The sequence below is a fragment of the Taeniopygia guttata genome, chromosome Z (genome assembly GCF_048771995.1).
Source record: "Taeniopygia guttata chromosome Z, bTaeGut7.mat, whole genome shotgun sequence".
Taxonomy (NCBI): Eukaryota; Metazoa; Chordata; class Aves; order Passeriformes; family Estrildidae; genus Taeniopygia; species Taeniopygia guttata.
Genome location: NC_133063.1, coordinates 32,901,009 through 32,921,624, shown reverse-complemented (window position 1 = coordinate 32,921,624; position 20,616 = coordinate 32,901,009). Strand labels below are relative to the sequence as shown.

At 42.1% G+C, this 20,616-nt stretch overlaps 1 protein-coding gene across 1 annotated transcript in view; it reads left to right on the top strand.

The window, feature by feature from the left end:
- Positions 1-20,616, top strand: part of SNX30 (sorting nexin family member 30) — a 49,340-nt gene that overhangs the window by 6,169 nt on the left and 22,555 nt on the right. Inside the window, exons 2-3 of the mRNA XM_002188232.7 lie at positions 13,507-13,695; positions 19,773-19,883. Coding sequence (XP_002188268.4) covers positions 13,507-13,695; positions 19,773-19,883 — 300 coding nt within the window. The remainder of the gene's footprint in view (positions 1-13,506; positions 13,696-19,772; positions 19,884-20,616) is intronic.

The following is a 20,616-nucleotide window of genomic DNA, read 5'->3' as shown; positions in this document are numbered from 1 at the left end:
TCCAGCTCTGAGCTGGGAGACTGCTCTCTGTAAAGTAGGTCAGAAGACAAGGTAGGCAGGTCTTTTGTGCAGTGGACTTAGTGCCACTGCAAGAAAATATACTTGCCACACCTGAAATGCATATTTGAGATTGTAACTTGCATGTGCTTTCAGTCTGTGGAAGACTTTTAATAAGTCAATTAAAGATGGCATTTTATCTTGTGTATTTCTCAGAAATAACTTCACTGAGGCTTATTCTCTCCTGACTATGAGCAAGATCTTAAATGCTCAGCTGTACTGACTTTTCAAGTTGTGGCTGAGTTGACTGCCTGAGCCTGGATGCCAGTGCAGCTGAAATTTCCAAGTTCTTGTGGCTGAGGAAAACGGCTTGCATCTCTAGGATGTAATGGTGAAAAACGGTCTAAACTCCATCATGGCATCTATAACTGTGAAGTAAAATCTGTGTAAAGTTCTCTTAAATTAATTATTGAAAAACAAGGGGAACAGTTTCTTTGCAGTTACTAAGGGCAATAACTGACAGCAAGGTAGCTACTAGCTACCAGCTGCTATCAATTCAACTACTAGTTGAAGATGGAAAAAAAAAAGTAAGCTGCAATTATATTAATAAGTGATCATTTCCATTGCCATTCCAGCTTAAATGGCCTTCAAAAAGGGGCAGGAAGGGAGACCCAGAGGGAACTGCTGATTCCTCAGCCTCACCTCAATCCCTGGAAGGGTGATGGAGCAATGAATTCTGGTAGCCATCTTTATCCACACAGAGGATGAAAAGGTGATCAGGAGTAGTCAGCATGGATTCACTAAAGGTAAATCATGCTTGACCAACCTGATTTCCTGCTGTGAAGAAACACCTCTCTGTTGGATGGGTGAGGGGAGAGCAGTGGATGTTATCTTCAGAAAGGCTTCCAGCACTGTCTTAAAACATCCTCATAGGCAAGCTCAGGGAGAGTGGACTGGATGAGTGGACAGGGAGGTGGATTGAGAACCAGCTGAACAGCAGATGCCAGAGCCATAATCAGTGGCACAGGCTCTAGTTGGAGGCCTGTCCCTAGTGGTGTCTCACACCAATAGTGGCCCAGTCGTGTTTAATTTTTTCCATCAGTGATTTGGATGAAGGGGCAGAGGCCTCCTCAGTGATTTCACTGACAACACAAAGCTGGGAGGAGTGGTTGATACCCCAGAGGGCTGTGCAGCCCTTCAGAAGGACCTTGACGGCCTGGACAGATGGGCACAGAGGAGCCTTTTGAAATTCAGCAAAGGCAAATGCAGGATCCTGGGGAGGGACCCCAGGGTTGATCCACCTGGGGAGGAACAACCCCAGGCACCAGCACAGCCTGGGGTGACCTGCTAGGAAGCAGCTCTGTGGAGAAGGAGCTGGGGGTCCTGATGGGCAACAAGCTCTCCATGAGCCAGCAGTGCCCCGGTGGCCAAGAAGGCCAGTGGTATCCTGGGCTGTATTATGAAGAGCATTGCCAGCAGGTCCAGAGAAGTGATCCTGTCCCTCTACTCAGCTCTGGTGCAGCTTCACCTGGAATGCTGTGTCTAATTCTGGGCTCCTCAGTACAAGAAAGACATGGCATCAAAGAGGATTAAGGGAATGGAGCATCTCTCTTAGTGAGGAAAGGGTGATGGACCTGGGGCTTTTCAATTTTTAGAAGAGACAGCTGAGGGTATCTCATCAATGCTTATGAGTATCTGAAGGGAGGCTGTCAAGAGGATGGCTCCTCCCAGTGGTGCCAAGCCATAGGACAAAGACCAATGAAGTAGACACATGCACAAGAAGTTCCAGCTGAATATGAGGAAGAGCTTTACTGTGCAAGAGATGGAACATTGAACAGGCTGCTCAGAGAGGTGTATTTTCACTAGAGATGTTGAAGAACTGTCTGGGTGCAATCTTGTGCAACATGCACAAGGTTAATTCTGCTTGAGTGGGAGGTTGGGCCAGATGACCCAATGTGATTCCTTCCAGTGTTACCTATTCTGTGATTCTGTGTTTTGACAGGTGAATTTATGGGACAAATTCTACTTTATAAATTGGGTAGGTCAAGGGATGGAAAGAGGTGTCACCTTCATATGTATGTGATGGTACAACACCAAAACTGTTGATTCTCCACCAGATTTTTCACTTAAATCAAGAGGTATTTTATCAGAGTAAGCACTTAAGTGATACTGGTTAGTGGAACTAGCTGAAATGGTTCTGAAAATTGAGGCAATAATCCAAAGTTCATACAACAGGCAAGGAGAGGGTTTAACCGAGAGCTGTGATCGGAGTGGTCCTGAAAGCATAAATCCTGTTAGAGAACATTATTGTCTTAGAGCTGCATTCAGAGCTTCTATGCTGCCACTTTTGTGAAGCGATGCACAATAGGTGACATGCTGTTTAGGTATCTTGGTTGAAGACAACAAAAGTGTGTGGGAGCGAAGATGTGGGAGAAATGTGTAGTACTCTGGTTTGCAGGGAAATGTAGAGGATATAAAATGTAAACTTGATTCTAGATCATGCCTCAAATTATGAAGAGCAGACCTGTGAGAATGACAACCTTGCTTCCAGTCTTGGAAGGATCGATAGTATCGCTAGTGTGTGATCTACAGTGTGATTAGTGATGGGAGGCTTACAGCCCTGAAGGACATGCTTTTGTCATGGTTATCAATCTGTGCTTTGACTTCATGCTAAATTTAAGTCTGAAAAAGCTTCCCTACCTTAAAGTTTCTCTGTATTCACTTGTATTCACAGTATTCTCTGTATTCACTTTTCAAGTAAGCTTGAATGATTCTGTGTGTTGCTTGAAAAGGGGTGCTTTGAAGACAGGTGTTGCTCAGGGCCTGGGAAGCCTCCTCCCCATCACTGGTGCAGATGGTGTTAGCAGCAGGCACTTTGAGCTAACTCTGTGGCGAAAGCGGTGGCATCTGGTAGTGATAGACTACCCAGATAATAGATACCCATGATTTTCTGGGTGGAACCTTTGCTTTGGGTTTTTAGGTGCTAGAATAAGGCAAATTGAGTGAAAATTTTGAATACTGACAAGATGAAGTTGTGGGTTTTGGATTGTTGCCCAGAAAATCTGTGGACCTTTAATCAATGCCGTTTATTGTATGTGATCATCTTGACCTCTTCACAATTTGTATGATGACTTCCAGTGTAGCTGACTAGCCTGATCAGTATACTTCACTTGAAGCCGTGTTTATATGCCTTTGTGATTGTGATTAGCCTACACCATTAACTAAAAGATGTTTCTCTAGATAGATTAGTCTGTACATCTCAAGTTGTCTTGGTTTGACACTAGCCCAATGCCAGGCACCCATGAAAGCTGTTTGTTCACCCTCCCCTGCCATAGCTGGGCTGTAGAGAGAAAGAAAAATTAATGAAGGGTTCATGAATTGAGATAAGTACCAGGAGAAAACACTTCAAGGGCAAAACAGGCTCAACTTAAGTTGCAAAGTGAATTTATGATTAACAGAATCAGAGGAGGATAATGAGAAGTAAAAGAAGCCCTTAAAACACCTTTTTCCCCCTAGCCACTTTCTCTTTCCCGCTGACAGGGTGTGGAGGCTTTGGTCAGTTCATCACTGAGATTTTCTTACATTGCTCTGGGAGAGGAGTCCTTGCCCTGTGAGGTCGTGGGGTCCCTCCCACGGGAGGCAGCTCTCCGTGAACTTCTCCACTGTGGGTCCACTCTCACGAACAGCAGCCATATTGCACCTGCAGCGTGAACTCCCCCAACAGGCAGACAATTCTCCCAAAACTGCTGTGGCATGGGTCACTTTTTTCACGGGATGCAGTTCTCCAAGGACAGGCTGCTCCAGTCTGGAACACAGGCCCTCTCTCTCCATGGGGTCTTCCTCTGGATCACAGCCTCCTCCAGGCATTCACCTGCTCCAGCATGGGCACTCTCCCATGGACTCTGTGTGGATTTCTGCATCTCCCGTGGATCTCCACAGGGTCTGGGTGGATCTCTGCATCCCTCGTGGATCCCCACGGGCTGCAGGGGCACAGCTGCTTCACCACGGTCTCACTACGGCCTGCAAGGGAATCTCAGCTCTGGTGCATGAAGCCCTCTCTTCCAGCGCTCCTCCCTCTCTTTCTCCAGTGACCTTGGTGTCTCCATGTTGTTTCCCTCACATGTTCTCACCCATTTCTATTCTCTGACTAGAAGAAAAACTGTGAGTCCTTTCTTTTGATTTTCTTCTTAAATATGTTATCAGAGAGGCATTACCAACCTCTCTAGTTTTGGCCAGCAGCATGTCCTATCTTCAGAGTTGTCGGGCATTGGCTCTGCTGGACACTGTGGAAGCTTCCAGCAGCTTCTCACAGAAGCCACCTCTGTAACCCCCCTGCTACCAGAAACCAGGCTATGCAAATCCAATACAAAAGTCCAACAGTCTCTATAGATAATTTTCTTACTGTGAGGAAATACTGATTTCCTCAGTTTTTCTCCTCAATGCAGCAACTGAAGCAGTCATGCTGTGGGGATTTTGGTTTAGGGTTGTTTTTTCTTTCTTTCAGCAGATAAGAACTTTGTTTATTTTATCCCTTTGAGAGCAAATGCCTTTCTGCTGGAAAATGTCTTGTATATCAGCAAATGTGATAGAGGGATATTGCTTAAATTGCACCTGCATAAACTAACTCTGAGAGCTTCTCCAAGAGTACACTCCTCCAGCTGTTCCAGGGCATGAGATGCAAACATGCATTCTCCCCTCTAAGTATGTTTGCCTCTGGCCTCTGTTATTCACACAGTGATACCTTGTCAGCCTGACTTGCTCTCACAAAATCTTCACTGGTTCTGTGTCAGGAAAACTAATGCAACTCATCTGAAACAGAGAACATGAGGGAACCCATATTGCAGTGTATGCATATTCTTTCTTGTATAAATGAAATATTCCCCAGGATACTACAGTGCTTTCCAGCCCTCTTATCTCTTTCTTTCCTATTTCTCTGTTTCTCCTCAACCCTTTGCATCTGTTCACAATGAAAAACCCCAGCATATTCCTGTTTGCTCTCAAAAGCCAAATGAACAGTTTGGTGACACTAGGTAGCTAGATAACAGATGTAACTAAACCTGCTTCTAGAGAGTGACGAGAAACCCCCAAACTTCTGCATGGTATATCTGCAGAGCTTTAACACAAAACTGTATGTTTCTAGAAGGAAGTTTAGTTTGAACAAGATTAGTAAACTGTTCCATCTGTAATCAGATATAAATCTGATTTCTTGGATTGGGTATGATTCCTAGTCATATGCAGGATTCAAGTTTTCCTACTCATGTCTGAAATCCTGGCTGCTGCTTTGCTGTTTAGAAGGTCAACACTGAAAATGAAGATGTAAACAAAACATGGAGCACATTAGCCTTGTTTGTTGACAAGGCTCTTTAACATGTTGAAATGGTTTGTGGTGTTTTTGTGCACACAACTGCAGAATCCGTGTAACAAATTATATTACTGGAACGAAGTCCTTGCATACAGACATGGAACTTAACAGAAGTAAAGATCATAAATTCCATTATTTTCTAAATGTTTCCAAGGTCATGTAGCTTCTGCCATTCATGAAGGCCTTTGAGATCTGAAGATAGGCTGGAATTGGTGCCTGTTGCCTACCACTGAGAACCATAGAAAGACAAAGGAACCTCCAGCTCTTTTAAAGGAGCATCCAAGTCTGCTCAAGTCTTAAACTCCCATCAGGTCATAAACACTTTTATACTACTTTCTACAGCTTAAACACAACTGAACTACTCATGCTGCACAGTTGCCAGCCTGGCAGTTTCCTTGGGAAGACAGATTCAGCCTTCTGCAAGGACTCAAGTGCTCTAAAAACAGATGTGAGAGCTGACCTTGTATCTGAAACTACTTACTTCAAGAGAATAGCTCATCCTGTGGATGTGTTAAAATATCCCTTGACATTTGCCACAGTAAGGAAGCTATGGCAATCCTGCAGATACTCCTTGCACTTTATTTCCTGCCCAAAGGATTTAGGGGTGTACATGTGAGCTTCGTGGCAGTTAATAAGTCCAAAACGTGTATTATACCTTTACATTTTGTCTTATTAATGTCTGCTGCAAATAATAACCCTTTTCATCTTCTGTACTCCAAAGGCATTTGGCCTTTCATGCACAAAGCAGCACAGTTACATGGCTTATTACTACTATTGAAAAACTTGTCTTAACTGTTGTAAACTGTTGTAAAACATCTATGAGATACCACTCACATTCCTGATTTCCAGAGTCTAACCTGAACCATATTTAGGTTTAGAGTGGGATTTGCAGAGTTCCCCTTTCAGACTAGGGAAAGAAGCCAAGTTTTTATGGACTGTGAGAAGACAGACATATAGCCAGACTGACTGTATGAACAGATAGTGTGATGTGATACATGACACTTTCTTTTGACACTTTCTTTTGCCCTGGTGTGCAGTAATGCTGAAACTAAATTGTATTGTAACTGTGTCCCTAAAGGCTTTAGCAACAAAGGTATGAAATAATTTATAGCTCTTGCTGAAAATGCTGTTTGCCAGAATGTTCCTGTGCCCACATTCTTCTTCTGTTTAGGTTAACTGGGATGACATATTAGAAAACAAACCACAAAGTAAAATAATCAATCCTATGAAATTTGGCTGTTAACCTTAGAAAAGAGGTGAGAATCCTGTGACCTACATGATAAGGCTTGGAAAAGGCTTGTGTCAACCATGTGGTGCCTCTATGAAGCTTGTTTCAGTGTTTCTCTGTCCAGCTGAAAGGCAAAGAAGCACTATTTCAAGTATGATACCTGTATAAGCAAGAATGGTGCCAAACCGCAGGCCATCATGATTAGCTGTTACATCTTGAATTCTCTTTTTTTCAGGGATGCTGGGAAGCATGTCTCTAGCCAACTCTGACCTACAGAGCAGAAATATTAGTTCAAATTATGAACACCAGAGCAAAGTCACCAGACTTGTGGCTTGGCAGCATGTTGTACTTGGACGCTTATTTAAAATATTCTGAGAGCAAATTGGTCTAGTAGATTTTTGGTTAGCTGAGCAAAATACCAGTTGTACTCTTGAAACTTTAGAGATGAGGCATGGTCCTGTTAAATTGGGTGCTTTCTGCCTGACCCTGCAGAGCCCACAGATTTGGTTCCTAATACCCTTCACAGCTAAGAAGTTAAAATTTGGCTTGGGTCCTCAGCAACCCATCATTGTTTCTCCTCTACTGACACATTTTAAGAGCGAGAGGAATTCCTTCTGATTTGTACTTACTCTGTATTGCTCTTAAAATGGTCTCAACCTTACAGTCTGATTTTAGATGCTTATCATAATGGAAACCACTGATTGCTTTGGAAAGTATCATCTTGTTCCTTGTGAGTACATCCACATAACCTGTACTATCCCTTCCCATTACTGGAGCAGGATATCAGGAGCTGGCACATGTAACCACTTACCCTTTTCCAGGAGGGTAGGTCTAGACTAGAAATTGATTATCACAGTTCTTCACATTGATTATCACAGTTCTTGTCAAACAACAACTTAGCACTGTCTTAATTGTGGATCAGTGTAGGAACATGGTTCTTCTTCCTGGAAATTAACAGAGTTCTGGCATTTAACTGTGGGTTTTTTTTTTTATTTTTTTTAAACCAAAATGAGCATGACTGCCTTGTTCTTTCCATCCCTTCTTTGTCCACAGCATTCTCCCTTCTCTACTCAGTTTGGTGCCTTAAATTAACTGCTCAAAAGCAAATGCCAGAGCCTGGGACATGTACTATCTCAGACACGTGAAGAAACAGAAGTGACCTCTAATAAACAAAATCTGATGCTGCTGCCTGATAGAGAAGGAATCTGAACATGCATAAAGGGGAAGTAAATGCATTTTCTTCTCTTCTTCTGTATCTAGCTGGTATTGAATAATAGTCTTGCGTAGACTGAAATTTCATCAAACAGGTGGGTCTTCTAATAGAATACTGTGCACAGATGAGCTAATCTAGGTGTACTGAAGGATGCAGAAGTGTTTTTTCTTTCTACATGGAGCTGACCTATACAAAAAATACCTGCATCCAACACTTGCTGGGATGAGACAAGGAGTGTTATGAAAAGGTCTGTGAAAGCCAAATTCATGTAAGCTTTTGTAGTGCCCTCGGGAATGCTTATTTCTAAATCACTTCAGTTTTCCAGTCACTGGCTGCCATTCTGCTATGACTTACTGTCATGTACTGAAGATATGGAGATAAGAGTGTTCCAAAACACAGCTGTAATTTTGTGGAATTGTTGTTTGCTTAACATGGCTCTGTCTGTCATTGTGTCTCTGTGAAATGAAAGGCAAAAAACAATGGAACACCTTGAAGCAGAAGGAGAAAATGTACAGCACTTTGAATTTTGGAAGTGAAGCAATGGGCTTCTAAGAGCAGTATAGGCCTAGCTCTCAGGTCCCTAAGTTATGCAGGGGTATTTTGGGTTAAGTGCACCTCTTGCTTCTTAAACAGCAACATTTCTAAAGGTCTCTTTGTGTCACACAATACTTGTTGAATGGGAGCAGTGCACCCACAGCATCATAATGGTTTCAGGGTAACTCTTTGCAGAGGCAAGTTTATTTGTGCTTGGAAGACCTGGCTGAACCACATCTGCTTCCTCATGGACTGCTGCTTTGACAGCAAAGCTATCTGGTTAAGCTGTACACTTGCTCAGGCAGGATAGGCAAAAACTAGCATTCAGTTTCTGGAAACTATAATATTAACTAACTGCCTGTAACTCAGCAGAAGACTCCATTGTCTTCACAATAAAACAATACCTGTGGAAATTTAGACTCTCAAGCATTGAGTCCTGGGTACTTTCTCTGGCAAGCTACTCCATGGTGGGAGGCTGCCATGCAGAAGACTGAATACCAAGCTCTGGAAGTTTCTACTTCATGTGGATCCAAACTGCTCTGTAGATGGAGCTGTGGAAAATCTTCTGGGAGAAGATGACAGCAGTTGAAAACTTCCCAACTCGTTTTGAATCTCACATGCAGACTTCTAGTTTAAAAAAATCAGTTGAATTTTATGTTTGGATGAAGTTAACTTCTTCATAGATTTAATATTTGTTTCTGGGGAGGCTGACTAGTCAAGGTGTTTGGAGAGCATGAGTTAGCAAACTAATGTGAAGCAACCTTACCAGATAGCAGGCTGCATAGTTGTCAGGTTGCATTTCCAACACAGGCAGTTAGGTTCTGCTTGCCTGGTGCTGTAGGATACCAAACATGTGCTGCTAAAATTGTCTGTCTTCTGTATTCATAAATTCAGGTGTCTTGAGCTTCATAGGAATTCATGAAGAGCCTGACCTTGTGGTTGTTTCACAACTGTATGCAAGAACCAGTAGCTCATGAGCCTGAAAGTCCAAATATCACACTATAACAACTATAGGTTATGATCCAGGCCTTGCTACACCTTCACCTGACTTACTTCAACAGATGACAAAGCTGTTGAGACTGTCCTGAGGCAGTGAGGCACAGAGACAAGGATCTTTATTCTTTACTTTAGAAAAAGCTTTGAAACTTTGGAAAATCTTTATGGATGCTCGCTAAGACGTAAAGAATGTCTTGACAAAACATGTCCTCCATGTCACCTTGCCTGGCTAACTAGGAGCAGCCTCCCCTTCTCTCTGCTGTGGGACTGCTCAGCTTTATGGCAGACTGACTGGCGAGTAACAGGTGCTTTGACAAAAGGCTTTGTAAGCAGTATCACCTGCTGTGACTTGGACTGTGCTGGTCTCTAATAATAGCACCTTCGAGAGGTACTTAAAATGTGGATGGGCAGCTACTTGGTACACTAAAGGTGAAGCTGATGAATGATCCACTGGCACTGACAGCTTGCCAGCTTGTTTACATAAAATGGATAATACTAGCCAGTATTTCAGATGCTTGTGGGTATGATAGTTATACCAACAAGCAGAAACACAGGTGGCTGCATATCTCCTTTCCCACTAGGCTCTGCAGGACATGCTCCTTTCTGTGGTAAACACAGACTAAAACAAATGGTGCAGACTTGTCGGAACCCAAAATGTCCCTCAGACATTTTTAGAGGTTCCAGGCCTTGGTCAGAAGCATTTTAGACCCTGGCAGACAGTTGAAAACAGCTGTGATTTTGAGTTTGAACCATGGAATGAATTACCAATTTGAGGGTGGAACAAGCGGTCACAGAGAGTTAGATGGTATAGTAAAAGTAGTCACAAATTAGAGGGTAAAATTTTTTAGTATTGTACAGGGGGGTTTTAATACCTGTACAGGGGGGTGTTACTTTGTACAGGGGGGTCAGGAGTTCTAAGATGGAGGAAAGTGGGCCTGATCCTGTTCTTCCTCCTTCTTCTTCCTTACCTCCATGTTCTTGGTGATGTTGGCATTCACAGATTGGTTTAGAGTAGAAAAGCACATTGTAACATAGATAGTAGGTATTGGGGAAAATCTATAAACATATAACACGTAATATATCATATAGAAGATAGTAGCAGCTTTGGGCGGGGAGAGAGACGACGGAGACACCGGACAGTGAGGGTGTCAGGAGAGTGTGTGCCTCTGCCTGGGCCACAGACCAAAGCAGCCGCAGCGGGTGAGGACAATCTTTTAGATAGCTAGCAATAAACTGCCTTGAGACCGAACAACAAGAGGCTGTGGAGTTTTTCTTTGGAAGCACGGGTTGGAGGAGAGACTTTACCACCACACGAGACCCCTGAATCAATCCCGGGGTTCTCACACAGACTTGTTTCCCAAACAGGAAAAAAAAAATCCCCAATTCCATGGAAGAAAAGTGGAGCAGTTAATGTGATAGGGAGGTGCTCTGCTGGTAAGATTACAACCTGAGGTATCTTGCTGTCATACTCAAAGCCTGCCTCTTGCTTCTTTCTAGCAATAGTGTTAAGACTTCAGCAAAAACTGATCCTGCCTACTGTTAAACAAGGATTCAGCAGCTCTATGTGTTGTTTCTAGTGCACTTAGCTACGAGGTTCCACCATTTCAGGAGGAGAAATAGTTGGCTTTCCTCTACTGAAAAGGAGCCAAGTATGGCTAGGGTATGATGCCAGCTGTCTCTGCCAGAGGAGGATCTTGCAGATGAGGCAGTACAGCACACTAACACATCATCTCTCCTTTCCCCACCACCCTGCTGATCTGAACCACTGCTGGTACAGAAGCTTTACTTGATGTAGGTCTGGAGTGTTTCATCCAAGATAGAACTATCACAGCCTTTAACACCTGAGACATTCCACAGGACCCATGATTGCAAGAGTACAGTCAAGTGCAATGAAGTGAATTTAAACCTTCACAGACTTCTGTGCTGCTGAAAATGTGCAAGACATCTTGTATGATTTTGTTACTTCCCAAGAGAATTAGTGAGGGAAGTGCTAACTTCATGCTAACTGGCTAGCAGCTAACTGACTGCAAGATCCATCTTTGGTTCTTCTTCTAGATGCTCATATTTTAAGCAGATTCCATCATATACTCGAAGCTCTCTTTTGGAAAGTTTTATTACAAGCTTTTGATATCTCCTGTGGAACTGGGCTTAAGCTGTTTCTGCAAGTTAATTGTCATACTGGAAGCTTAGAACATTACTGGCTGCAGTTCTAGCACAACTTGTATGTTAATGCTTAAGGCACATGAGCAATGATGAGCTGTCTTTTCCTTTGGAAACAGAAACAGATTTGTCTCCAGCTACTGTGGTATCCCAAGGTTTGCTTTGCTTTTTACTCTGCTCAGCCAGATTCTCTTGTCTAGTTGAACTGGCAGATTTTCTGAAGCCATCTTCTATCTACTTCTTTTTCTGATTATGTAATTTCAACAGAACTTCTTAGCTACTGAGTTCTTGTGCCGTTGCTTCCTCCTGTTGTACATGTTCCTCCTATGCTGAGTCTGAACCAGATGCCTGTGTAGTTTGAAGTGTCTACCTCATGTCTGATCTGGCAAGTTGTGCCTTGCTCCTCCTGCTCTTTTGCTCTCTTGAGAGCGCATGAGTTTCTGCCTTTCTGTCTTGCTCACCTGCCAGTTAAATCTGAAACCATCTATTTGTAGGCAGATGCTTCTGTACACTAGCTGAGGGAACATATTTAACCTCAGTTAGTAGACAATAGTTAGATTACCCCTTTCCCAAAATGTCTAGTCTAAACAATTATTTTGTCTACTTCATAAGGCAGCCCTCAAGGTGAAGAGTGATGCTGCCATGGTTCTGCAGTACTGCAACAGAAAGATGGCTCTTTATGAAATTCCAGTACTCCTGTGAATGGTTTGTGACAATGACTGGTAGAAATTTAGCTGTGTTTTTAGCCATTATCAGAAGGTGACCTTTGTATGTAACAAGCTCAAAGCTCTTGCCTGTGATTCTGTACCTTTGGCTAAAGGAGCACTGATGAACAGAGAGGATCTCGTCAACATGTGATTGCTTTGCTAAGATGGTATGTTTTGTCTAGTCACTTACAGTTTTGTCAAGTTGGGTCTAGGAAGTAACTGTGTAACTAAAACACATCTAGTTAATGTGGTGCTTAGCTGTAGTGATGTTTCTCGGTTTAGCAACAAGGGAAATCACTCTGTGGATAAATCTGTTCCTGTGCTACTACAAAAAAGATGCAAACAAAAAACCCTTCTGTCTTCTTTGAAAAGAAGGGCCATTGATCCTTAGGAGTTCTTATATACAACTTGTCAAACAGTTGTCAGCTCCCTCTGCTACAAAACCAGAGCAAAGAAGATGTTAAGTTGTTGTGATATTTATGCAACTGCAATAACTACTGCTGCAGAGTAGTTGGTTTATATTGAAGTGTGAGATTCGAAGGTTTGTGGATGTACCAAGTTAGCTATAAAGTTGTTTTGCTGTGTTTTTCTTCCTAAAATAGCAACTTGCTGGATCTTTTGGCCTCTGTCTTCTCTAGGCATTGGATGATTTTCTTAGGCTTGGGAGAATGGGAATGAGGACCTCTCCAAGGAAAAAGAAGTATTTTCTTTTCCTTTAGGACTCCAACAGAGAGGTGTGCCTAGACACCTGTGTGGGAGAGTATGATCTGTGACTGTTCTGTAGTGCAGTGATGGCAGTTCAGACTCTGGCTGCTGTCAACATGGATGGAAGTTAATGGACTGGATGGGTGCTCCTTCCTCCACTGTAGGAGTCTCCAGAGGTGAAAGCTTACGTCGTCCAGTAAGTTTCATTACTGAAACCATCCCAGCCTTCCAGCCAACTGTTGCCATTTTGCCTGAAACTTGTGTTATAAGTAGGTCTCTTGATTTGCCTAGCTTTTTTGCTTTCAGTCTAGGTTGGCTCAGTCTTACCAAGAACTGTAGGTTCAGCAATGTTGTCCTTTCTTATGAATTGAAAGCAGGTTGTGCTGTACTTAGGGGAGGTATAGTTATAATGTGCTTTCTTCTCAGCTCGATGCTCGAAGACTTTAGTGTGCTGCTCAGATGTCCTGGAAGAGGGTGGTCCTTCGAGGTGATGAAACAAACAACCCTTGTAATGTCTGTGGTGTCTTTGAAAATACTATGCTTTACCTTGACTCTGTTAAGCTTATTAAAAACTACCTTTTTTTTTTTTTCCTCTCCAATACAGGATCTCAGCCTGCCCAATGGCACACCCGTGGACACTTCTAGCCCAGCCTCCTCCTCATCTCTCCTCAACAGACTGCAGCTGGATGATGACTTGGATGTGGAAACTAGAGACCTCTTTGTTACTGTTGATGATCCCAAAAAACATGTGTGCACAATGGAGACATATATTACATACAGGGTTACAACAAAGGTACAAAGCAATATTGTCTTTCCTAGTACTTCCTTCTTTGTGAAATAACTTTAGGGCATGCTGGATATTCACATCTTGCACAGTTATCCTATCTTAAGGACAAGAACTTAGTGTCTTTTAGTACCTTGTGAATGTGTTGAAGATATGACTTTTCTTAGCAGAACTGTTACTCCAGTGCCTGCAATTGTGGAAAAAGCTTTTAATATGTCAACTTAGGTTTATTTTGTTTGTCTCTAATTCCTAAATAGAACTGTTTATAAACTTGCAGTGCCAGTTTCTTACATTAACTTCGCAGTTTGTTCATTTAAGTAATCTGTTTTGAGTTCCCTTAAGGGGAATGTGCCTTGTTACTGATTCACTGTTAATCATCTCACTTTTTGTGCCTATTCTTTTCTGAAGTGCTTTCAACTTGTTGCTGCGTGTTTACTACATTTCCTCTGTTATCCACTAAAATCATAGTATTGATCCTCATTTGTAAACTAGCTTTCATGCAGTTGCTGGTTCGGATAGCTCTACAGCTGATAATAAAATGAAGTAGCCTAAGAATGCTGCTGTTAACCAAAAGCGGCTGGAGATTTTTTCAGCATCTGTTGTAGTTCAGTCATTAATGTAATCTACATATATTAATATGAAAAGTGATCTGGAAAGTTCACCACATTCATAACTGAAATATTGATTCCTCTTAACTAACTTGTTCTTACTATAATGACATCACTCCTAGGTGATGTTGACATCTGCTTTGGGCATTTGTAGTTACCTAAGGCAAAAGGTGTTCACTGACTTTACTAGTAATATACTTGATATACAAGTATATACTTGATATACTTATCCAGAAAGACTAACATTCCTCTAGTTCACTTAGATGGCAGTATATACTGGAGCAAATATTTCCTTGGAGATAAGGTCACAGATAATTTTTTTCCAAATGTCCGCTTCAAAGTTCCATTTTCAAACTGCACAGGAGAAAATGGAGTTTCTCTAAAATAGTAACTATCTCTTCCTGCACATTTAACACAGTTCTGTCATTCATTTTTACTCTAAGAGTCTTGATCTTGCAGGAAACACTGTATCTTTTTTTCACTTGGAGCAGCTTAGCCATCAGCTGTTACTTGATCAGAAGGAATAGGAGACACAAAATAAAATGCAGCTTTCCACAGAGAAATGGCTAGATTGGCTAATGTTGTTTCTTAATTTAAGACTCAAATTATTCTGTCAATGTAAAATATTTCTATATAGTGGTATCCTAATAATGTTCCTAAGTTTGGGAATCCTAATGTTCAAGGGTTCAGTTTCTTTTTAAAGCAGAACTCTGAAACATGGCCATGGTCTTTACCATATTTAGATCAGAAGTTTTACCAAACAGTATCTCTTTTCTTATTTAAAAAAATAACTCTGTACTTCTGATTTTGGCGTCTACCTACCTGTCTGTTTATGCTTGATTTATTTTGGATCTCATTGTAGCACATTAATGTGCTATATCATACCATCGCAATGCAATTATAAAACTGAGTAAGTTGTTCTTCTGAATCACCATGAAATTGTCATCTCTTTAGTTTTATTATTCTTGGAAACTTTGGGTTAATCTCTAGGGTCAGAACCTCTAGGACTATCTACTGTTGTTCAAGACTAACAGTATTAATGTTCTAACCCATTCTTGCCCTACAAACAAGCTGTCTTTGATGACAAGCTAATTGCCAATCAGCTGTTGTATCTGCAAGTAGTAATTAAACATGTCAGAAAAGATCATGATCATGCACATGAATGATCCATGGAGCGAGATGAGGAGTCTTTGCAGCACCTCCCTTGCAGCCTTGCGGGAAAGAAGTTTGAGACCTCTAAAGGGTCTCTCTGGTGCCTCTGAATGAGGAGGCAGGGATGGCTGGGGTTTTTTCTTCTCTACTGGAGCGTGTTTCTGGAACCTCAAAGGTTTGGATAAATATAGGTCATAGCATGAGTTATTCTGAAGACTGAAAAGCAGCATCACTAGGGAAAGAGGGGAGTTGCTAATGCTATAATGTGTGGTTGTGGCAGAATACCACTGTAGGGAGGATGTAGACTGACCACAGTCTCATGTGTGTTCTGTGGGGGGGTTTTTCCTCTTTCTTTTTACAGGTCCTTCATTCTAACAGGGAAAAAAAAAAATGTCTTGCAGTATGCCCTGGGCTTTTCATCTTCTCATACGTTTGTCAGCAGGGGGTGGTGACTGAGAAAGGTAAAAACATAGGCTTGCAAAGGATTAAGAGTTTAATTGATCCTGCTTGTGTACCTGTTTTCACAGCTCCCTGTATGAGCACGGTAGCATTCCCTAGCCTGTCTTGTGGATGAACACATTTAAAGAATGTAATGGTAATTCTCCAGCTAACAATAAAGTGATTCAGGACTGACTCCCTTGATAATCTCATACCCTGTGTTCATCTTGCTAATGCAGTTACTAATGCAAGTTAGTAAGCAGTTTCCTTACACAGGGGGGCTAGTGAAACTGAAAGGTGGGTGAAAGTTGTGCTGGAACTTAGGGCTCTTGACTATGATGATTGAAGTGCCTTTGTGTCCTTCAGATAGATAGATGTGCATTTTAGGGAGATTTTACCAAAGAGAGTTCTTTTTTTAGGACGAAAGGGCAAAGTAAAGCTTGGCCATTTGTTATCTCATAGTTATCTCTCCTGAGAAAACATAAGTAAGTGTACTTCTAACTTAATTTTCATTGCACTTTCTAGGATGTCAAGGCCTTCTTCTGTGCCTTTTCCCATGAAGGTCTGAACAGCTGAGAGCCATACCTCAGTGTCATGCAGTTGCTCTGCAGGCTTGAAGGGAGAGTTTCAAACCAGTCTGTACTGAAATGGAGGTCTTGTTTTCACTTTCCTGTCCTTCTGCTCATGCTTTCATGAGATTACTTGAACACATGAAAAAGCTTGATTCCCTAGAGAGGAGCAGGTAAAATACAAAGTCTTTTTCAAACAGGCTAAACTGTTTGAGGCTAAAAGAAATACTGGAGTGCTGAGAAGACCAGCCTTCCTCCCTTCCCCCCTCTGTCATTTTTCTCTTTTCCTAGTTGAAGATTTTGCCGCAAACTTAAATAATAACATGTAGGGGAATCTGCAATCAAGTCTAGTGAGTTAGAGAGTAGAATTAGGGTGCAGAAATACTTTCATATAGTCATCACAGGCTAGCTTCAGGTTTGGCTGCTAACTCCTTCCAAGGAAGACAAGAATCTTAATGCAAGACCAGGACTTGGTGATTGCCTTAATACTGCCTCTAGTCAAAACCATTCCAGTAATTGAGGTAAAAGTGTCTGTAACTCTGCCTGCTTTCCAGAAAGTAAAACTGAGCCCAGGGTGCTGCACCGCTGACTTAGTGGAACTGTGCTGGAATTTTCAGTAAGTTCCTGCAAATGTCTTGCTCATTATTTTTTGGGAGGTTAAGATCTGACATATAAGTTTCTCAGGTTCCTTTGGAAGAGACACATGTCCTTGCAAGATGAGATTTATGAATCCTACTGAGAAAGCAGGAGGAATTTAACTGTGTAGAAAACACAGATGCTTTACTTGTTGTCTGTTATGGAAACTTCTCTGCCTGGCCATCCAGGAGCCGCTCTGGCAGTCACTCTTGCACCACCTGAGCTGGAACCAAGGCCCCTTCCCAGCTATGTCTCCTCACTCACACAGTCACACCAGGGTTCCGTCCCCAGGTTTTCCATAGCAGTCTCAGGCATCCCAGTCATTAAAACAATTTCATCACAGTGCAATAACAAACTAACAGTTCGGGCTGGTGTCTCTGAGGAGGGCCCTTGAGCAAAGGATTCCTTGGGCTTTTATCCCCTCACCAGTCTAAGCATGGGAAGGTCTGGGATTGTCAGCTCCTGCCATGTCTCAGTGTCCAGTCCCCTGACTGGGCACAGGTCCACAGGCCTTTGTTGTGCCCAGGGTTGGCTTTTCATGGCCTCTTTGCCTGGGCTCCCCCAGCCTGAGCTCATCCTGCAGCTCCACTGCAGCTGCACCCTGAGCTACCTCAGTGAATGTGTTCCTCACTGCTTGGACAGTGGTGAGATCTTCCTTCCTCTTACATGCAATCCAGAAAAAATAACTTATGCTAAACTAATGAACAGTTTGATCTGAGATCCAAATTCTTTCAGTGTTAGTGAGGTTTCATTAAAACCTTGAAGGACCTTTATGTTCTGCCCAAATAGTCTTTGAAAAGCTTATTTGCTGTCTAGATTTGATAACCTATACAGTAAACACTGAAGTGTTGCTGCTGTATTTTCATCTCAGAGGAAGAAAGTGATATATGGAAAATTTTGCACTTCTGCTTGTGAAGTAAAGTCAACAAGAGCAGTTTGTTGGAGGTGAATGGTAGCTAATATATGGTTTGTGTACTGGGACTTAACCCTGCTTTCCAACTCCTAGACAGTCCTGTATGGTTTTCCTTAACTGTTAGCAGAATAGTGTTTAATAAGCTTCTCATTGCTAACAGATGGGAGACTTTATCTTCATTCTCAAACTACAGGATTAAGACACTGTAGTATGTAGCCATTCTGATTGCTCTCATTCACTCACTAGCTGATCTCTTAAGATGCTTTTAGGCAGTAACAGCCAGTTCAAAGAAGCTCTGCCTTCTACTATTCTATTACTGCCTTGCCCCACCCTTTTTTTTTTTTTTTAATTTCTAGAATAAAACCATTCATTCTGTTACTTGAAAGAAGTGAAAATTATTCAAATGAATTCTCAGAAGTCACATTTACAGGGTGGCACTCTTTGATGTTAAATAAGCTGGTGTTACTCTGAGATGTGTGTAGCTGAGTAAAGCACAGATCTGCAGTGGATAGTGGAGTCTTGGTAGTCCTTCATCTACAAACACAACTGCTCCAATTCATGAGGCTTCATCATGTTAGTCCATGGACTAACCTCTATATTGCTTACCGTGGCTAGCAGGTCAAAGAAGGGAGGAGCTGATCCTGATTTCTTTTTCTGTCTGTCTATGCCTTCTGTTACTAGAAGCCTAGGTAATAACGCATCAGCTTGCTGCTTACAGTATCCTAGGCCTACTGTGCTGTTGATACCATGTTAAGGCTCCTGACTTCACCCTAGCAAGAGATTTCATATGTAGAACTTTTACAGGATCCCCAGTGGTGACTGGTGGGAGTAAAACGCAGCAACTGAAGAGTTAGAGTCATCCAGAGAGCAAGTGAAGAGGCTGCTACTGGTTGGGACTAGCAAAGCAACCAGGTGCTGGACTTGATGCCAGTTCAAGTTTGAGGCTGCTGCATTGCCAGGCTCTTCAGCAGAAACTCTTAGTAGGTACACAGTTTCATGAGTGCTTTTAGGCAGTTGCGGTATGTGCTGTGCAAGCAGCCCCATACAGTCAACCTTCCAGGTTATGGACTCTTCAAAGACTGGATAAAAAACTTGCCAGCAGTTTATCTGCATGCATATTTTTTTCCTCTCAAACTTGTAATGATGTTGCCCTAAAGAAGGAAAAATTTAAAAGGTTTAATTTAATATACTAATATATCTAATCGGGCATATGCACATAAACAGACTTGTTTCTTCATCTTGAAAGTCAACAAAAATAGTCCATCAGACCTCGCAGTGGCTTCTGTTCTCATGTTTTTTGACCTTGGAGCCTATCAGTCTTAGAATACAGGACAGTGGTGAAACACTTTTTCACCTGTGGATAGTGCATGTCATAGAATAAACAAGTCAGTAAACACCTTTACTTTTAATTCTTGATGGTTAAAACAGTCTTGTCCTCACAATGAATATCTCATACAGTCTTTGTAATCTTGTAACTGCCAAGAGAATAATGTGGTGCACAGTGCTTCTGCTCTACAGACTTCTACCATGATGAGAGCGGAACATGTAACGAACTACAAATAGATATTAACTCATCAGCTCTAAGCAATCATTTTTTGTATTGCTGCTTTTCCACTGCTTGGAAGACCAGAGGATCTTTCTTTCATGCTGACTGCAAAATTTTGGGGATTAACACCCCCTTGCAAGGCTTGTCTGGCTGTACTGCATTTGCTGCTAAGCTCTGAAGTGATAGGCATTGCTGCACACTAAGTATCTCCTGTTCTTTTCCAGACCACACGAGCAGAGTTTGATTTGCCAGAGTATTCTGTCCGTCGGCGGTACCAAGACTTCGACTGGTTGAGAAACAAGCTGGAAGAGTCTCAGCCAACGCATCTTATTCCCGTAGGTAGTAAGCAAGAATATGCTGTTAAGGATAGTTATGCACTTGTCTTCCAAGGGTAATATTTGGATGCTATGTGTCTAGATTTAAAAAACAGTACTTCATTCTCTTTAGCTTCCCATTCCTGACTAGTTAGGAAGCTTCAACCTTTCTTGAGTGGCACACCTGAGAGGGCCACCTGCAGGGCAACACATGTGCTGACTACAGTAGCTGTGACATAAGTAGAATACATTTAATCTGTTTGCTCCATTATTACTTCTGTATTTCAAAGCATCTGGGAATTATGAAAAGCCACATGCACTTCAGGTTCTACTCTCGGTTTTCAAGACAGCCTTTTGAGTTGGTTTTACAGAGTAATTTAAAACTGCTTGTGTTAATGCTTAATAGTACTAACATGTAATAGCACAGACTCTGGCCTGGTAGCTATTGCAGGTCTTTAGTAGGTAGAAGTTTACCAAATAAAATTACCTAAACTACTGCACCCCTTGTTGCTGAAACTGGTGATCTGACCACCTTATTTGATGTGAGGACATTAATACTGCCTTGTACGTTTTTTGTGTGAATAGGTAGGAAACCTGTGAGATCACTGCTTTCAGTCCTTTTGAACAAGAGCCCTGTAGAAATTTAATTGACAGGAAATAGCATACTTTAGCTTGCCTGTCTGGGGTGGGTGATGAGGTGGAAGTTTTTCTGCCCTCTCTCCTTCCCTCCCTCCCTCCCTCAACAATATGTAGG